Below are 16,135 nucleotides of genomic sequence, written 5' to 3'. Positions count from 1 at the left end.
AGAGAGAGAGAGAGAGAGAGAGAGAGAGAGAGAGAGAGAGAGAGAAATTGAGAGAGAAGGGTGTCACTCACCTGGAGACCAGGCTGTGTAGGGGTACCCCCAGGGACAGAGACAGGGCAGGGTGGCAACCTGTGGGGAGCCAAGGTCAGGGTGTTCAGCAAGAACTAGGTTTAGAGGTCAGGGGTGGGGAACCTATGTGGTCATCTAGGTCCTCAAGTGCAGCCCTTTGACTAAATCCAAACTGGTTTTGTGAAGTTTGGATATGGTCAAAAGGCCACACCTGAGGCTCTAGAGGGTCACATGTAACCCTGAAGCCACAGGTTTCCCTCCCCTGGTTTAGGGTATGTGGGAGACTGAGGAAGAGGGGCAGTGTCACCTGTCCATAGTGGTTCCATACGATTGGCTAAGGCAGGTGTTAAGATCTTTCCCCACTGAATGAAGTGCTTTAGGACAAGGTAAAGTCGAGCTTCATTAAACGTTTCCATGATGACAGCCCGAACTGCTCGGAAGTTGGCATATAGATGGAGGATGGTGAAAGCAAAGAAGGCAGCAAGACTGAGACTAGAGAAAAGAGAATGAGATCAGAGGTAGAAGGCAGGGTAGATGAAACAAGGAATTCACAACCCCTTCTCATGACTTCCCCTAAAATCTCACCTTGGGCGTTCAGAGAGTAGAGGAAGCAGTAAAAGACTGACCAGCAACCCTGCCAAGTTTACTAAAGTCTCCTGCATTGGGACAGAAGTTGGCAGAAAGGAAAAAAGTCAGATTGGAAGTCTGACATCACGGAGACACTGCCAGATTAATCTGTCTAAAGCACAGCTTTCACCATGTCATTCCTTCATTCAAGAAGCTCCCTGTGGTTCTCCATTTCCTATAGAATATAGTCCAAATTTCTTAACCTGCAATTCAAGGGTCTTTAAAAATCTAGCCATAAGTTGCCTTCCCAGCTCTATTACCCATTTAAATGTGCCTCCTGAAGATTCCTTCCAGATCAATTCCAATCTAAAAAGGGTGATAAATTTTTCATAAAATCGTAAGCTAAGGTAACTCAAACCCAAAAAAAGTGCAACAAGGAAGTGTTTACTGGAGTTTAATTGTTTGGGTGCCAAATGAAGCTCGTCTGCCCTCAGACTGCTACAAGAGTATTGCTTGGAGCAGCTTCACACCTGGATCAGTTCTCAGTTTATCCACAAACTCAGCTAACACTGGGGAGAAGGGACTCCCAACCCTACATTTCCAGGTTTAGTCCCGACATTTTCTATCCTTCTCCTCTACCTTCCAGCTATCCTCACACGGGAAAATGTTGGGGAGGACAAGCTGTTAATCTGCTAGGTGGTTCCTCTCAGTCTGTGAAAGGAACCATCACATTTGGCTATGTCTAGATAAGATTATCAGACCTACTCACAGACACTGGTATCTACTTAAATTCTGCCCCTCCTAAAAGGAGGGCTAGGTTATCTTCCCACAGCTCCCCAACCCAGCCCTTGCTATTCCGGTTCAACTCCAGGCCTACCCTTTGCCTTGACAAAGGGTCTCTCACCTGGCTTCCATCTTTGGCCGAAACATCAGCCATGTTGTCTCTCCTGGCCTGGTGCATGGTCAGGGCTGCCCGTGTGGCTCCTCCTGCTACTCCCACAATGCACTAAGAGTGATATATGACAGAAGTAAGGAAGGCTCAGCACCTGACATAACAATGTCACATTCTCAAGACTGTTATACATTTAGATCAAATCCTGTTCAGTTGTTTTTCAGTCGTGTCTGACTTTTCATGACCCCATTTGAGGTTTTCTTCGCAAAGATACTGGAGGGGTTTCCATTACCTTCTCCAGTTCATTTTACAGATAAGGAAATAGAAGCAAACAGGGTGAAGTGACTTGCCCAGGGTCACAAAGCTAATAAGTGTCTGAGGTCAGATTTGAACTCAGGAAAGAGTCTTCCTGACTCCAGGCCTGGCACTCTATTCACTATAACACCTAGCTGTCTGTGCCTTAGATCAAATGGCCCCTATTTTCAGCAAACTGGAAGAAATATTGAATTCCTCCCTAAATTAGTAAGAGAAAACAAGTCTAAAACCCTGAAAGGATCCAGCATAGTACCTGCAATTTAGTACAAAAACCAATCCTACTTCTGTGATCCCAGAGAGAAAAAGAATGTAAGCTCCTGGAAGGCCTGGAATATTTTATTTTTGTATTTGTATTCCCAGTATTTAGCACAGTATCTTACAGGACTACAGACTGAGAGAGATAGGACCTTAGAAATTACCAAGTCCAACTCTTTCATTTTATAGATGAGGAAATTAAAATTCAGAAGTTAAGTGACCTGTTCTGGATCAAGTACCAAGTAATTGAGACTTGGACCCACATGTTCCTGACTGGAAGTCCAACACTCTCCACTATGCCAACCCAGTCCCTGCACTTAATAGGAGACTAATAAATATTTATTAAATATTCACTGTCCCCAGCGACCAGTGCCCTCCAAGTGAATTTCAAGGGCCCCAACTTCAGGAATCTGAGGTATTTTCTCTTCAGTGAAGGAATGAAATAGTCATCTTCCTCCACCATCAGATACAGTGGGTCCTTTTCCCCTCTGGATCTAGCAGCTCTTGTCCTAATCTCTTCCTTCTCAGAACCTAAAGGGGCAAGGACTCCTTTTCCCAAAGTAGAAGCCCCAAGGGTGGGGAGCAAGCTCCACAGATCTTTAACCTTCCTATTTACCCCCTCCCTCACCCACAAAATTAACACCAGCTATGCTTTCCTGCCTCTCCTCTGTCTACATGTTGTTTTCCAGATTTCATGATCCCTAAAGTACTCTTTTCCACCTTCTCTACCTTGTTAAATCCGCCCTCTATCTTTCAAAGTCCAGTTCAAATTTCACCTTTTATTTATGAAGTCTTCTCTGCTCACTCCAGCTCTCTTAAATCATAAATCATAGAGGGATCCTAGAATTTTGGAGCCTAATCAGAGATCATGTAGTTCAACCACCTCATTTTAATCAATGAAACTAGTGATATGATTTGCCCAATCATAAAAAGTCAGTGGCAGAAATGGAACTAAAACCCAAGTTTTCTGACTCCCAGTCTGACTATTCAAATACACCATGCTGCCTCAGTGCTGAACTCTGATAATCCTTATGAACCATGTTTCTCTTATTTTAATACTTCAAGATTCAGAGGTACAGGCACTCCCTTCACTAAGGCAGAGCAGAACTCTACCACACCTCAGTGTGTGGTTTCATATCCCAAGCCCAAAGTCACTACTTGTTGGCCAACCTCTTGCTGGGAAGCCTTTCTGCATGTACCAACACCAGTTCCTGGGTAACGCCTAATCGTCAGGCCCCTGTATGAAGCCAGTGAGGCAGACCCTGCCAAAAGTGTCTCCTTCCCTAGCACTGATATGGAAAATTCTGAGTCACCTTGATACCACACTGAGGCATCAGGGTATGGTTTTTATTGTACACTGTCATTTTTACTTAAACTTTCAAGCCCCTATGTTTTACTGTTCCTGCTGGACTCCTCCTGGGCTCATGTCTTATATATTTCTTAATCTTCCAAGGAACATAGGACTATACCATAATAAACTATGAGCAACTAATTAGCCCCCCATTTCTTCTCAAGATGAGTACCTTGGCCAAGCTGCTGACACAAACAATGAGAGTAAAGCAGGATGGGAATGCTGGGGCCACAATCTCCAGGAACATGGCTGCGTCATTAAGAACATCAGCGAAGAGCCTAAGGTCAGAGTTAGGGGTCATGAATTTACTTAACCAAAGATTGACCCTGTGCCCTCCAACCCCCACCAGCTCTGTGCCTCCCCACTGCATCCTCATTACCTCCATTTCTTGGCCTCACAATCCAGTCTGCTCCTGTAGGAGAGAGGTCAGCTTGTATTGGAACTGGGAAGGAAGTAGCTACTGTGGCTAGTGTGGCAGCTAGCTTTACATATAGGGAGAACGTATAATATGATGTGAAGGACCCTAGGAAGACCCTCTCTTCCCAAAAAGATCTCTCATCTGACTCATCACTGATGTCTAAACCCCAAACATTAGAAATCTACTCCTCTGATTTAAGCACTACCTTCTCTAAGCTCTTTATTCTGAAATTCAAGCAGCACTGGGAGAAGGAATACATTTGGTCCCTAATACCTCAATGCTTTTGATATTATTGTATCTTTTCTCCCCCAACAAGAGATGAGACAACATAAGACAATACAAGTGTGGTGGAGAGAGTACTGGACTGCTCATCTAGTCCTAGCTCTATCATTAACTTATGTGGCTTTGGGGTAGTGCCCCTCTGAGTTCAGTTTCCTCTTCTAAGGTTCTCTATCTCCAGGTTCTAACATTGATGAAAAGATATAGGCCTTTTGGGGCTGGCATAGGGATCATAGCTCACCTTTTAAGAGCCAAGTGATGGTGACAGCTGAGACAGAAGCATTTAAAAATATTACTTTGAAAATGGATTTCAGTGGTTTAGAGAAAGAAGAAAGAAAAGAGAGGTAGAAAGAGGGATACTGATATTACAACTGATAGCAAGGAATACTGAAAAGAGGATGAGGGAGATGGGAAGCTACCAAACCAAACTTCACAATTTGGGTGAGGGCCAGTCCTGAGAAATCACTGAAGGCTATGCAGAGTTAAAAGACAGAATAATTACCCTCTTGAAAGCTCTTGATTTAATCAGACCTGATCTGAAAGAAAGATGAACTCACTTACCCCATCAACCAGGCAAAACCAATTCGCCCCAGCATTCCAGTTCCATCTACAGTAGAAGAGAGGGCAAGTGAGGCCAATGGATCTCTGAATTCAATGTTTGTTCATTCATTCAGCAAGTAATCGTTTCTCATCTACTATGTATAAACTGCTGGGGGGGGGGCAGGAGAGGAAGGGAGAAGACACAAAAATAATTAAAACATGATAACTGCTCTCATGAAACCATCTAACAGGTGAGATAAGCAACTTACAAATAACTATTATAAAAGGTAAAAAGTGACAAATGCCTTAGGAGTAGTACAAACAAGGCTATGGGAATACAGAAAAAGGAGGGATGACTTCTGGCTGGTGGTCATTTAAGGATTTTTGACAAGTGGAAACAGTGGTGGAAGGTATGCAAACTCCTTATGGACTCTAATTTATCTTTGCCCCTCCTTTAGCACTGAGTACAACGCCTTGGACACTATAGGTAATTAATACATACTGAACTGAATTCCAGGTGGAGTAAAATGTATAAGGAAGGAATGAGAACCAATGTCTAGTATTGCTGGAACATAGGTGCAATGAATAGGATTAGTCAGAATGGCAAAGCCAGATTGGTGGGGGTGTGGAAGTCTTGAGCCATAGATTACCTGGGCTCTATGAATTTATGCATCTAAAAATATTACTTTGAAAAGGGGTCCACAGTTTCACCAGACTTCCAAAGGGTTCCCTAACACACAAAAAGGTTAAGAACTCATGCCTTGAGGGCAGTGAGGAGATACTGAAGGTTTTTTAATAAGACTGGGCATGACAGGGTCAAAACTGTACACTGGAAAGACTAGCTTAAAAGACCTGTGCAGAATGGATTACAGGGAGGAAACTTATAGTAGAACGAGCTCGATTCCTTTTCTTAGTGGCAAGAATACAGAATGCCAGGTGGGGAAAGAGGCTGAATGAAGAAGGAAGCATGGCAGGTATTTGGGGTGGCAAGGAGAAAAGGAAGCAATGACTTGAGAACACAAGGGATGAAAAGATATAGGCCTTTTGGGGCTGGCACAGGGATCATAGCTCACCTTTTAAGAGCCAAGTGATGGTGGCAGCTGAGACAGAAGCAGCTGCATCCCCCACCCCAACCCCCTGAAGGACAGCTTGGGTCGCCAAGGAGCCTGTGAGGCTGGAGGCAAAAGCCTGGATGGTGAAAGGATATCTGGTAAGAGAAATGTCATGGTTCTCTCAGCTTGGAATTTGTCATAACATGTTTAAATGGACCTCAGAGCTCATTTAGTCAAAGCCCCTCCCCTTACAGAGGCCCGGTTAGAGTCCGGGAGTAACCAGAGCAAACCTAGAACTAGAACAGGTCTTCTGACTTACAGCCCGGGCTGCCTCCACTACACCAAGCTGCCAGTGCTGTCATAAGGCCCCAAAGTAAAGAATGGAAAGAACACTGGGAAAAAGAAGGAGAGACCTGAATTCAAGCCGGTCAAAGGGGGCCCCAATCCCTCCCTGTAGAAAGAGCAGCCTCCCCCTCCCCCCGGGGGGCCCACGAGAACCTGCACGGTGTCCCACAGCTGGTACGGCAGGTAGTCGGGGCTGACGCTGTCCGGGAAGCCGTGCGGCAGGAACACGGCCTGGGGGAGCCCAGAGAAGGGGGGTGAGCTCTAGGGGGCCTTGCTTCTCTCCCCCGAAATGGACCGACCCCTCGCATGATGCTTTATTTGGGAGACTTTGTGCCCCTCCTGATCCAAAGTCTATGTTTCCTCGCTTAGGGGAGTAGGGGGGTATCTCTACCTCCCTTTCTCTATTCTAGATCTGCCTCTCCCCCTGCCCACCCCGTCCCTGATGGGAGGAGTCTATGCTTTCTTCTCTCTGCATTATGTGGGGGTTTCTACACCCCCTCCCTAGAAGGGGGGCATGTCTACACTCCCCCTCCCGGAGGCGTCTCTCTGTACTCCCTCCTGGGGAAGGGGGGTCTTCACACTCTCCTCCTCCCGGGGATCTCTCCCCCATCCGTCACCGTGAAAGCAGCTCGCAGGCCTTGCCCAGGCCCGCCCCCAGCCTCCCAGCTCAGGCTCCCGTCGGGGGCTACAGTGCAGCTTCGGGGGCTCCTGGAGCCGAAGCGTTCCCAGCACTGCGAGACCACGGGCCCCTTGCTGCCCGACATCTCGGGTGCTTCTTGTCTAAGTTCCCGCCTGGAGCAGAGGCAAAAGGGAGATGGTTCCGGAGGAGCTATGGGGACCGATGACCTCTAACCCCGTACATCCGCCTAGTGCGCCGGCGTGATTCTGGCATGGACCCTCAGAACTCCAGGGTAGCCACAGATAGAAGCTACGGCGGCTCCAGAAGGACATAATGTACATAAAGGCGAAGCATGAGATTCCTTTGTAGAACACCAGCGTGTTCTTTCAATTTGTCTTTGCGGCCTCCCCATTCCATTCAGAGCCGTGGCCCCCGCTGACTCCTGTGGGGCCAGGAGTTAAAGGGTGGGAGCAGTTAGATGGTGGACCTCTAATAAGGAAAACTGGAGTTCTAATACGACCTCAGACGCTTACTAAGCTCTCTGCCCCTCAGCCTCAAGGTCGCCGGCAGATTCCTCCCTCCTGTAAAAGGCGGATAATAGTAGCACTCACTCCCCCAGCTCTTAGGAGGATTTGCAAACCTTTAATACGCTTGTATCAGATATAGCTGATTAATACATCGAAAAAAATCTGAAAATGCATACAATGTTCCACACCTGTGTGCCTCCCAATTCTGCAATAATAGATAGAGTGGGAGGTGATCTCACATTTTTTCTTTTTCTTTTTTTTTTTTAAAGCAATAGGGTTTAAGTAACTTGCTCAAGGTTACACGGCCAGTTATTCCTGGGTGTGGTGCTGAGTATCTGAGCCCGGATTTGATCCAGGTCATCCCGACACTGGGTTAAGTAACTTGCTCAAGGTTATACGGCCAGGTTTTTCTGGGTGGGTGCTAAGTGTCTGAGCCCGGGATTCGATCTCCAGGTCTTCTCAACACTGGAGCCAGTGCTCTTACTCGCTGTGCTACCTGGCCGCCCCAACATTTCTTTTTTAAGGTCATGCTTGTTCTTTGCAATTTTGCAACATTTATTTTTTGATTGTTTTCTGGTTCTTTCCATTTACCTTATTATAGTAACTATGTATATTGTTTTGTTGACTCGACTTCCCTCTGCATCAGTTATGTATATCTTTAGATATTTCTGTTTTCATCACATTCATCATTTCTTACAGCATAGTAATGTTCATATGCCACCATTTATTGTCATTTCCCAATTACTGGACATCTACTTTGTTTCTAGCTCTTTGCTACCCCCCAAAAAATGCTACTATATTTTGGTATTTATGGGACTTTCTTTTTATCAATGACCTCATTGAATATACCTAGAAGTGAAATCTCTGGGTCAAAGGGAAGAGTATAGACATTTCAGTCACTTTATTTACATAATTCCAAATTGTTTTCTAAAATGGTTGTACTAAATCACAACTCCCATCAACAATGTACTAGTGTGTATATCAAGCCTGCACAACATACAGCTGGAAAGCTTCTTGAAGCCTGCCAAAGTAGGCAGGGTGTTGTGCCGGCCAGTTTTACATAATCTATATCTTGCTTGGGCAATCCTTTGGCAACTACAACCCGAACTCAGGCAGTAAGCAGCTTGAATTGTGCAGGCCTGTTTACATCCTCTACATTTTTCTTGGGCTGCCCAAAATCCTTTGGCATGCAGTGCTCTGGCCATAAGTTGTCTGTGATGTTGTGCTTGCCTAGTATATATCTCCCATAAACTCTCTACCATGGACCATTCCTATCTTTTGTCAACTTTGCCAATTTTCTAGATTTCAAAAAGTCAAGGTTGTTTTGCATTTTTCTTACTGTTAGTGTTTTGGAGCGTTTCTTTCATATGGTTGTGAATATCTTGCTATTCTTTTGAGAACTGTTCATATCTACTTATATATATGGACATGGTTTTGCACATATACACGTGTGTGCACACGCATGTATCTTGGATACCAAACTTGCTTTCTTATTCTATAGGTATGAGTTTTGTTTGTGCAGAATTTTTCAAATTTCATGTATTAAAAAATATCTATTTTACCTTTTGCAATTTCCTCTATCCCTTGTTTAGCTAAATGGACCCAGTTTTAAGGAAAGTCCCTCTGAAAGCACCAGGGTTCCCTCACTCCAAAATGATAGGAATTAGTTTTCCCTAAAAGGCAACAAAGTTGTTTCAGAAATTCAGAGACCTGATGGGTCATTGGAGGGATGACTCCTGAGGGTGTGGTCTAATGGAGCCAAGCTGAGTACTTAGAGTACTTTTATGTCATTAGCTAAATGTATTAGAGCATCCAGATGGGGAATGCCCTTTGTCCCTTTTTAAGTGGCTAAAGTGAGGACTTATTTGCACCTGGTCCCATAAATATTAATCTTCAGCACAGCCACCTCCAGATGGGAATCTGCAAAGGAAAGGATGAAGTTCCTAAAGGAAATGGGTTTGGTAGACTGGAATTTTTCATCTTGCTTAACTGACCCGGAATCCCCTTGGCCTTCCATACCCTATGACTAATCCACCTCTGGGAAAATTAGATTCTGACCCGTGGGTGGAGGCTTAGCAGAATATATTCTGACTTTAACTATGGGTCTCTAATCATACAATTACTTGGGTGCAAGCTGATCAATTGATAAAATTTGAGCAAGATATTGAGACAGCTATGATTTTGCAAATACTGCTGTTAATAGGAACAGGTATTCTGAGAATGTAGAGAGGAGTCACAGAGCCCACTAGCTTACTAGGTGGGCAGAGGGCAAGGACACTATCTCTTGGAGGGATCTTTGGGTGTGGTTCCTAAAATATGGGGCCTGCCCATCATGGTGCTTGTAAGATTGTACAAGAAAATTCAGCACCGGGACACTTTCAGCCACACTCAAGCCTAAAGTATCCTCTAAAGGTCCATTTGGATCATTCAGGGAAGGCTACAAAAGATAAACCATGGAAGGAAAGAGTATCTTGGGAATAAATATTTGTACAGGCTCTTTCATCAACTTCTATGTATGGTACTGTAAGTACGGCTAAATTGAAACTCTTCGAGTTTCCCATTTAGTTAGCACCAACCAATATCAAATCCTTAGGAAGGATAAAAAATATTTCTTCTCTAGTGATAGAGATGAAGGAAGCTATGGTACTTCATTATACAAATACTCCTTACTCCTACCCTATCTCTTGAGCAAGACTAATGGTACCTGGAAGCTTATGGTGGACTGTACAGAGCTAAACAAAGTCATCACAGCCACCACTACAGCTGACCTCATCACTGCAGATCCGGAAACCCAGGCAGCCTAGGCCTAGACTGAGTAAGGTAGGGTTATGGACCTCATTAATGCTAGTGTCTCTATTCCTATGACTGAGACTAGTAAGAAAAAGTCTGTTTACACCTGGGAAGGCATCCGGTATAGCTTCATCATCCTTCCACACAGGCCTACCTGAAATCTCCCTTATGCTGCCACATTAGGGTGAGCAGAGACCTGAAAGAGGCCTCCTTCCCAGAGAGGATTGGTTTACACCAGCACAATGATGACATAATATTGACTGGGTGTTTCATAGGTAAACACATAGGTAACAGCTGCTACTCTAGGAGTCAGGTGACTTGAGAGGGCTGCTAGCAGGTGTTCTAGTACAGGTTCACTCTTAATCCAAGACAGAAAGGAAGACAGGAACAGAGTCATAATAAGGGGTTAAATAAACTTACTTTATTCTCATCTATTCTTCTCAAAGGGAGTTTGCTGATAATGAGAGCACCAACTCTTATAGCATTCTCTAATCACCCTTCTTGCAGGGGCCAGTGAGAAAGGTGGACAGTTACACTTATGTCTCCATGGGGTCAATCAAGACAGGCACAGCATTCCAGCTTGTGCATTCCTCTAAATCTCCCAAGCCTCAACTGCCTGTTGAGGCAGGTACATGCATCCCTCTATGCATTACCGAAATCATAAATCCCCATTTACTGACCAGTACCCACTTGCTTTATAGATTAACAAATAAAGAAAGCATATTGCCAGCAATAGCCTCACAGGTTAATTTTAGCAAGTGTATTAAGTATTACATTATATCACCCCCCCCCATAATTCACTGCACAATCACAGTGATGGAGATGTTTACAAGTCATGAACCTGGGAAATATTATCTAGCACCTGGGAACTAGACATTGTTATGGTCATGGAGCCTGGGAGCTCAACCCTAAAAAGAAATAACAAAAATCCACCTACACACACTCAAATCCACCTTATTTACACTGGGCCAGATGAGACATGTTGACAAAGGCCTTAGATCAGTTGGTGGCTCATATAAAAGACAAGAGGTGGAAATCATCTCTAAGAAAAACCTAGCTCCAGCCTACTCAGTCAAGTTTTGGGGATTATGGCAGAAGAGAGTAAAGTCTAAAAATATTGAGAAGGTAGGAAGAAACTAGGGAGCAAAGAACTTCAAGTGACAGAGAACAAATTTGTTCTGTTCTGTAAAGTTTGGATTCAGTCAAAGAACCACATTTGAGAACCTAGAGGGCCACATGTGACCTTGAGGTCACAGATTCCCCACCCCTGTACTAGAGTTTAGTAAGTGGTAGGCACGTGTGTGACATGATCAAACTTGTACTTTAGGAAAATCACTTTGTGGAGGAAAGATTGGAGCATGGAGAGACTTGAGGCAGGGAGACCAATTAGAAGGTATTGCAATAGTCCAGTTAATTGATGAAGAGTTGAACTTGGATGGTTGCTGTGTGAATGGAGAAAAGGGAAGAGAGATGTTGGTGTAGAAGCTACAAGATTTCACAATAGATTGGATACATGGGGTAAGAGAGAGTAAGGAGTTCAGGATGACACTGAGGTCAGTAACCTGATTGAAAGTTTGGTGGCGTTCCCTATAATAATAAGGAAGTTTGGAAGAAGGAAAGGTTTGAAGGAGGAAAATAATGAATATTATTTTGTACATGTGGATTTTGAGATAATCATCCAGGATGAAATGCCAAAGAGGAAGTTAGTGATGCAGGACTGGAGCTCAGTAGAAAGACTAGAGCTGGAAAAGTAGATCTGGGAATCATCTTTATAGAGATGTGTAGCAGCAAGCACCCCAAGTGCGTCCTCAGGGTTTGCTGCCCATACAGGTTCTTGGATCTGCTTTGTTAAAGGAAAGCAACTCAAAATGGGTTAACAAGCTTACTTTAATCAGTCAGACATATATCGTTTACCTTGTTCAGGAGAAAAGGTCAGCACCCTGAACCTCAAAGTATACAGGCATAATTATCAAGACAGAAATATCAAGTAGACAGATTTCCAAACTGTCCAACCATTACATCCATACCCAGTCAACATCTGGGTTTCCACATTCTGGGTTTTTCAAAGCCGGGGGACTCTCAACAACGGCTTCCCAGAATTCAGATCAAATCACAGAACACTTCTCAAAGTGAGTCCCAAAACAAAGCTACACATCAGTGCTTATATAGCCTTCTCCTGGCTCAGAGAATGTAACAACCTTTTTGACCCACTGGCCAATCAAAAAGTATCTTCTGAAAAACAAGCCTCCCTCCCCAGGCTTCTGGTGCACTTTAGCCTAGGGGCAGGGAAGATCTTTAAAATTTACATTCGCATTACAAGATGTTAATTGAATTCATGGGAACTAATGAGGTCACCAAGGATAGAGGGGGGAAAAATGAGGCCCAGGACAACTTTTTGGTTAGTGGGTGTGACATGAATAAAAATTCGACAAAGGAAAATGAGAAAGTAGTCAGATAAGTTGGTTGGTTATTGTCCTTTGTTCTAGAAGACCAAAATGACATCACTATGCTAGAGTTAAGTTTCAGTGTATCTGATTGTGGCTGTTCAGACCAATACTAGCTTGGAATGCTCTACCACAGGTCGGGCACAAATAGTCTGTGTGACCATTTGGGGTCGATTCTCTAAATATGTGTGGCCCGTGTATCCTTTGAGCTATTTCAATTCCACTTTGCTCATAGAGCACAGCACCTCAGAAGAAATCAAGAGAAGGGTATAACAAAAACTCAGAGAGGAGGGAGCTATTAGGAACTAGTAGAGCTTGTAGGAGAAAATAGTCGACAATGTCAAATGCTATAGAGAGGTCAGAAAGGACAAGAACTGAGAAAAGGACAATAGATTTGACAATTAAGGAATAATTCATAACTTTGGAAGAGCAATTGCATTTGAATGATGTGGAAACCAAATGGCAGAGGGTTTAGATAAGAGTGAGAGAAGTAAAAGCAGCAAGCATAGACTCCTTTCTCAATATGTTTTGTTGAGAAAGTGAGGGGAAATATAGAATGTTAACTAGCCTGGATGGTTGGATCACATGAGTGGGTTTTTTTTTAAGGATGGGGAAACATGATCGTGTTTATAAGCACCAAAGAAGCAAGTAGATAGGGGAAAAATAGAAGATTAAAGATAGAGGGCATATGTTAGTGGGCACAATCTGCTTGAGAAGATGGAAAGGGGTAGGATCGAGTCCATGTAGAAGGGTTAACTTTGGCAAAGAAAAGAGCCATCTCTTCACTGGAAACAAAAATGAAGGAGAATGTGATGAAAGATGTCTGAGTGATGTGAAATCAGAAGAGATTAGGGAGTTCTTGGAAAATGACCTCAATTATTTTGAATGGAAGTCTTCCACTGAGACCAGGAGAAAGATGCCACGGAAAACTTGAAGAGTGGTAAGAAAGAATATCAAGGGAGTTATGGAGAATACAGTAGCAAAGTGATTAAGGAAGAGAAGGATTGCCCTGCAAAAGTGAGTTCAAATTTGTCTAGGCCTCAGTTTCCTTATCTGTATTATGGGGGAAGTCCTCTAACTCCACTTCCAGCTCTAAATCTATAGTCCTGTGACCCTGCTTTTCCAGGTAGATTAATACTACAGGATTTTGGACTAAGAAAGAACCTTAGAGATAAGAGGACCTTTGAGGCTAGGGACTCAACATGTCTTTGTTACCCTGGGTCTAGCTCATTATTTCCTCACAAAAGACCCTCAGTGTCTATTTGTTGTTATTAAGGATAGATAACATTATTTTTGCACCAAAGTCTGAGTGATTGCCATCTCAGCATAATGCAACTTATTGATGAGCAGTAATAGGAATATACTTATAGGATGTACAGATCCCCACCATAGTAGATTTATTGTAACCATTGAGAACTCTTTGCAGGAAGGTACCATAGAAAGCCAATATTTAAATGAGCAGAATATTAATAGAATATTAATCACATGCAATGACTCTTTTTTCCTTGCCATGATGAATGTGTCAGCATTATGCTTGGCCACTGGTCTTTTCTGCCCTGAATTATTAGTCTTGGTACTGGTGGTGAATATTAAATAAAATGATTTTGGCACTGGAGAGAGAAATATTAATACTTGGATAGAATACCAAGATGTTGCCAGTTCTGCAGTGATCAAAGACAGAAGAGAATAAAATTTCATCTCTCTCTGTGTCTCTCCCTCTCCCTTTGTTCCTGTCCCATCTTCTCACATTGTCAATGTTGTATAGCAGAAAAGTTCTACATTTGGAGTCTAAGGACCTGAGTTCAAATTCTTACAATCCTGTCTGACCAAATAACCTCTCTTTGCTTCAGTTTCCTCAGCTGTAAAATGAGACAGTTGTTGGATTAGATGACCACAGAGATCCCTTATAACTCTGAATTCAGAATCCTGAATTGTTACAAATCCTATTTGTAACTCAAGGCATTTCCTTCTTCTTTTACTGTTTTCTTAACATGGGCAGACTAAAACAGAATTCCTGGAATACAGAGCATATTCTTAAGAATCTACTCCAGAAGTTAGCAAGAGGCTAAGAAGGAGAATGGGCCATTGGAGAGATTACATAAGGGTATGGGGAAATAAGCCCTTAGGCTTTGGGAAAGTATAGATGCTCAAATTCTTAGAGAGGAGTCATCATTGAAAGGGAGAAAGCAAAGATTATATAGAAAATAACAGCTGCATTTGAGGAGGATGGTAGGGGTCTGTCTTGGTTTCACCCAGTTAGTTGCCTTGTCTTCCCCATTGAGTTGTTTCTGTACAATTAATTCTCTATCTCTCCTGGCTCAGGAAAGACCCTCCCTTTCTCTCCTCCCTTTCCTCACTTATCATTATGGTTCAGAGGTAGAATTCAGGGTGCCACCCCACTTTGGATGTCTCCTCCCTTCAAATTCTTTCTTTGCCCTTCCTAGTGTTGCTCAGAAACACAGACTGAACCGGACAAGGCGAGGTGAGACTCCCAGAAAAGAGCCAAAAGCTGAAGCCCTAGTTAACAGCTGAGAAGAGGCTCACCTTAGAGAGAAATTGCCAGGAATTGATGAGAGGTGGAGGGAAATAAATGCATGGGGTTTGAAGAAGAGACAAGGTACTGGAGGTGTTAGGGGTGGGTAGCAGAGGTCGAGGGGGAAAGTTATCTGAGCTTACCCTCTTTCTTTAAGCAGGGAGATGGCTCTTCTCCAGTCAAATCAGGATGTCATTTCCTCAGCATTGCAGGAGTTTAGGAAATTGCTGGATCAGCAGGTGAGAGGGATCCTGTCTCAAGGACCAGGGGATATAAGACACATTGACTTTTGGAAGGAAGGTGGGGGTTTGATGGAAAAATCAGGGGATAGGAAATGTAGATTCTGGAAGGTATTCTGTGACTGACGGGAAGGAAGGTTGAATGCCTGGAGGTCAAGACATTTGAATAGTAACTTCTCTCTCCACTTGCCAGATCTTCACAAAACCTATTATCCCTGAAGAAGACATGATCACCATCGTGGACGACTGGATAAAGTTCTACCTTTCACACTTCTCTAACAAGATGACAGGGGACCAACAAGAACAGGAGAGAGCGCTGCAAAAACTGCAAGAGGAACTTCAGACTTCTTCCAACCCCTTCCTGGACAAGTACAGAGCCTTCCTAAAAGCCCTTTGAGTTCCCATGTCTCCCACCCTGGTACTAGACTTTCACTGTTAGTACATCCCCAAAGCTGAGTCCCTCTGCTAATCTTTTCCTCTCCCCTGGAACCCTGTTGTACCTTGATTTCCCCTGACCCTAAAATTTATACCTCAATAAATACACACATGGGAAAGTCTAACATTAGCATTCTTTTTTCAACATGTCCATCCCCTTTCACCCAGGCTCAGAGCATAGACCTATGGGTGGGAATTAGGAGAACAGGAAAGTACAAAGGTTAGTCTCATTCCTATGTCTTCTGGGATGTCTAATGGACTTCCATGGATTAATTTTTCCCAAAATGGAATAATGTCTTCAGTACTCTCCAGTCTTCCCTCTTTTCCCATTGCTCCCCTCACCTAGACTTCCCCAGAACAGAACCTGGAGGTCCATTCTTTCCCTTTTTCTTCTGTTAGATTCTCTGGTTCAGATCTTGGGGTTTTCTTCTCCTGGTTTCTACCTAGATCAGAGTCAGCCATATT

General features: G+C 43.6%; 2 protein-coding genes across 5 annotated transcripts in view; one reads left to right on the top strand and one right to left on the bottom strand.

Annotated features, from left to right (window-relative positions):
* RUSF1 (RUS family member 1) overlaps positions 1 to 8,710 on the bottom strand; it is a 12,165-nt gene extending 3,455 nt beyond the window's left edge. Inside the window, 10 exon segments of the mRNA XM_069085212.1 lie at positions 72 to 129; positions 377 to 561; positions 655 to 725; positions 1,541 to 1,642; positions 3,622 to 3,727; positions 3,829 to 3,861; positions 4,708 to 4,753; positions 5,760 to 5,874; positions 6,237 to 6,314; positions 6,701 to 8,710. Coding sequence (XP_068941313.1) covers positions 72 to 129; positions 377 to 561; positions 655 to 725; positions 1,541 to 1,642; positions 3,622 to 3,727; positions 3,829 to 3,861; positions 4,708 to 4,753; positions 5,760 to 5,874; positions 6,237 to 6,314; positions 6,701 to 6,847 — 941 coding nt within the window. The 5' untranslated portion in view covers positions 6,848 to 8,710.
* Positions 8,711 to 14,805: 6,095 nt separating this feature from the next.
* AHSP (alpha hemoglobin stabilizing protein) lies at positions 14,806 to 15,795 on the top strand. 4 transcript variants are annotated; one of them, XM_069085427.1, is made up of 3 exons: positions 14,806 to 14,945; positions 15,157 to 15,235; positions 15,429 to 15,795. In XM_069085427.1, the coding sequence occupies exons 2-3, from the start codon at positions 15,161 to 15,163 to the stop codon at positions 15,630 to 15,632; spliced, it is 279 nt and encodes a 92-aa protein (XP_068941528.1). In that variant the 5' UTR covers positions 14,806 to 14,945; positions 15,157 to 15,160; the 3' UTR covers positions 15,633 to 15,795. The 4 variants fall into 4 exon arrangements, with proteins under 4 accessions (XP_068941528.1, XP_068941529.1, XP_068941527.1 ...); XM_069085428.1 differs by having other exon boundaries at positions 14,821 to 14,945; positions 15,154 to 15,235; XM_069085426.1 differs by having other exon boundaries at positions 14,940 to 15,080.
* The last annotated feature ends 340 nt before the right edge of the window (positions 15,796 to 16,135 follow it).

Source organism: Petaurus breviceps, unplaced genomic scaffold (genome assembly GCF_028583685.1).
Source record: "Petaurus breviceps papuanus isolate PSGF00001 unplaced genomic scaffold, PetGlider_PUasm1.0 175, whole genome shotgun sequence".
Taxonomy (NCBI): Eukaryota; Metazoa; Chordata; class Mammalia; order Diprotodontia; family Petauridae; genus Petaurus; species Petaurus breviceps.
This window is presented reverse-complemented; position numbering and strand designations above follow the sequence as displayed.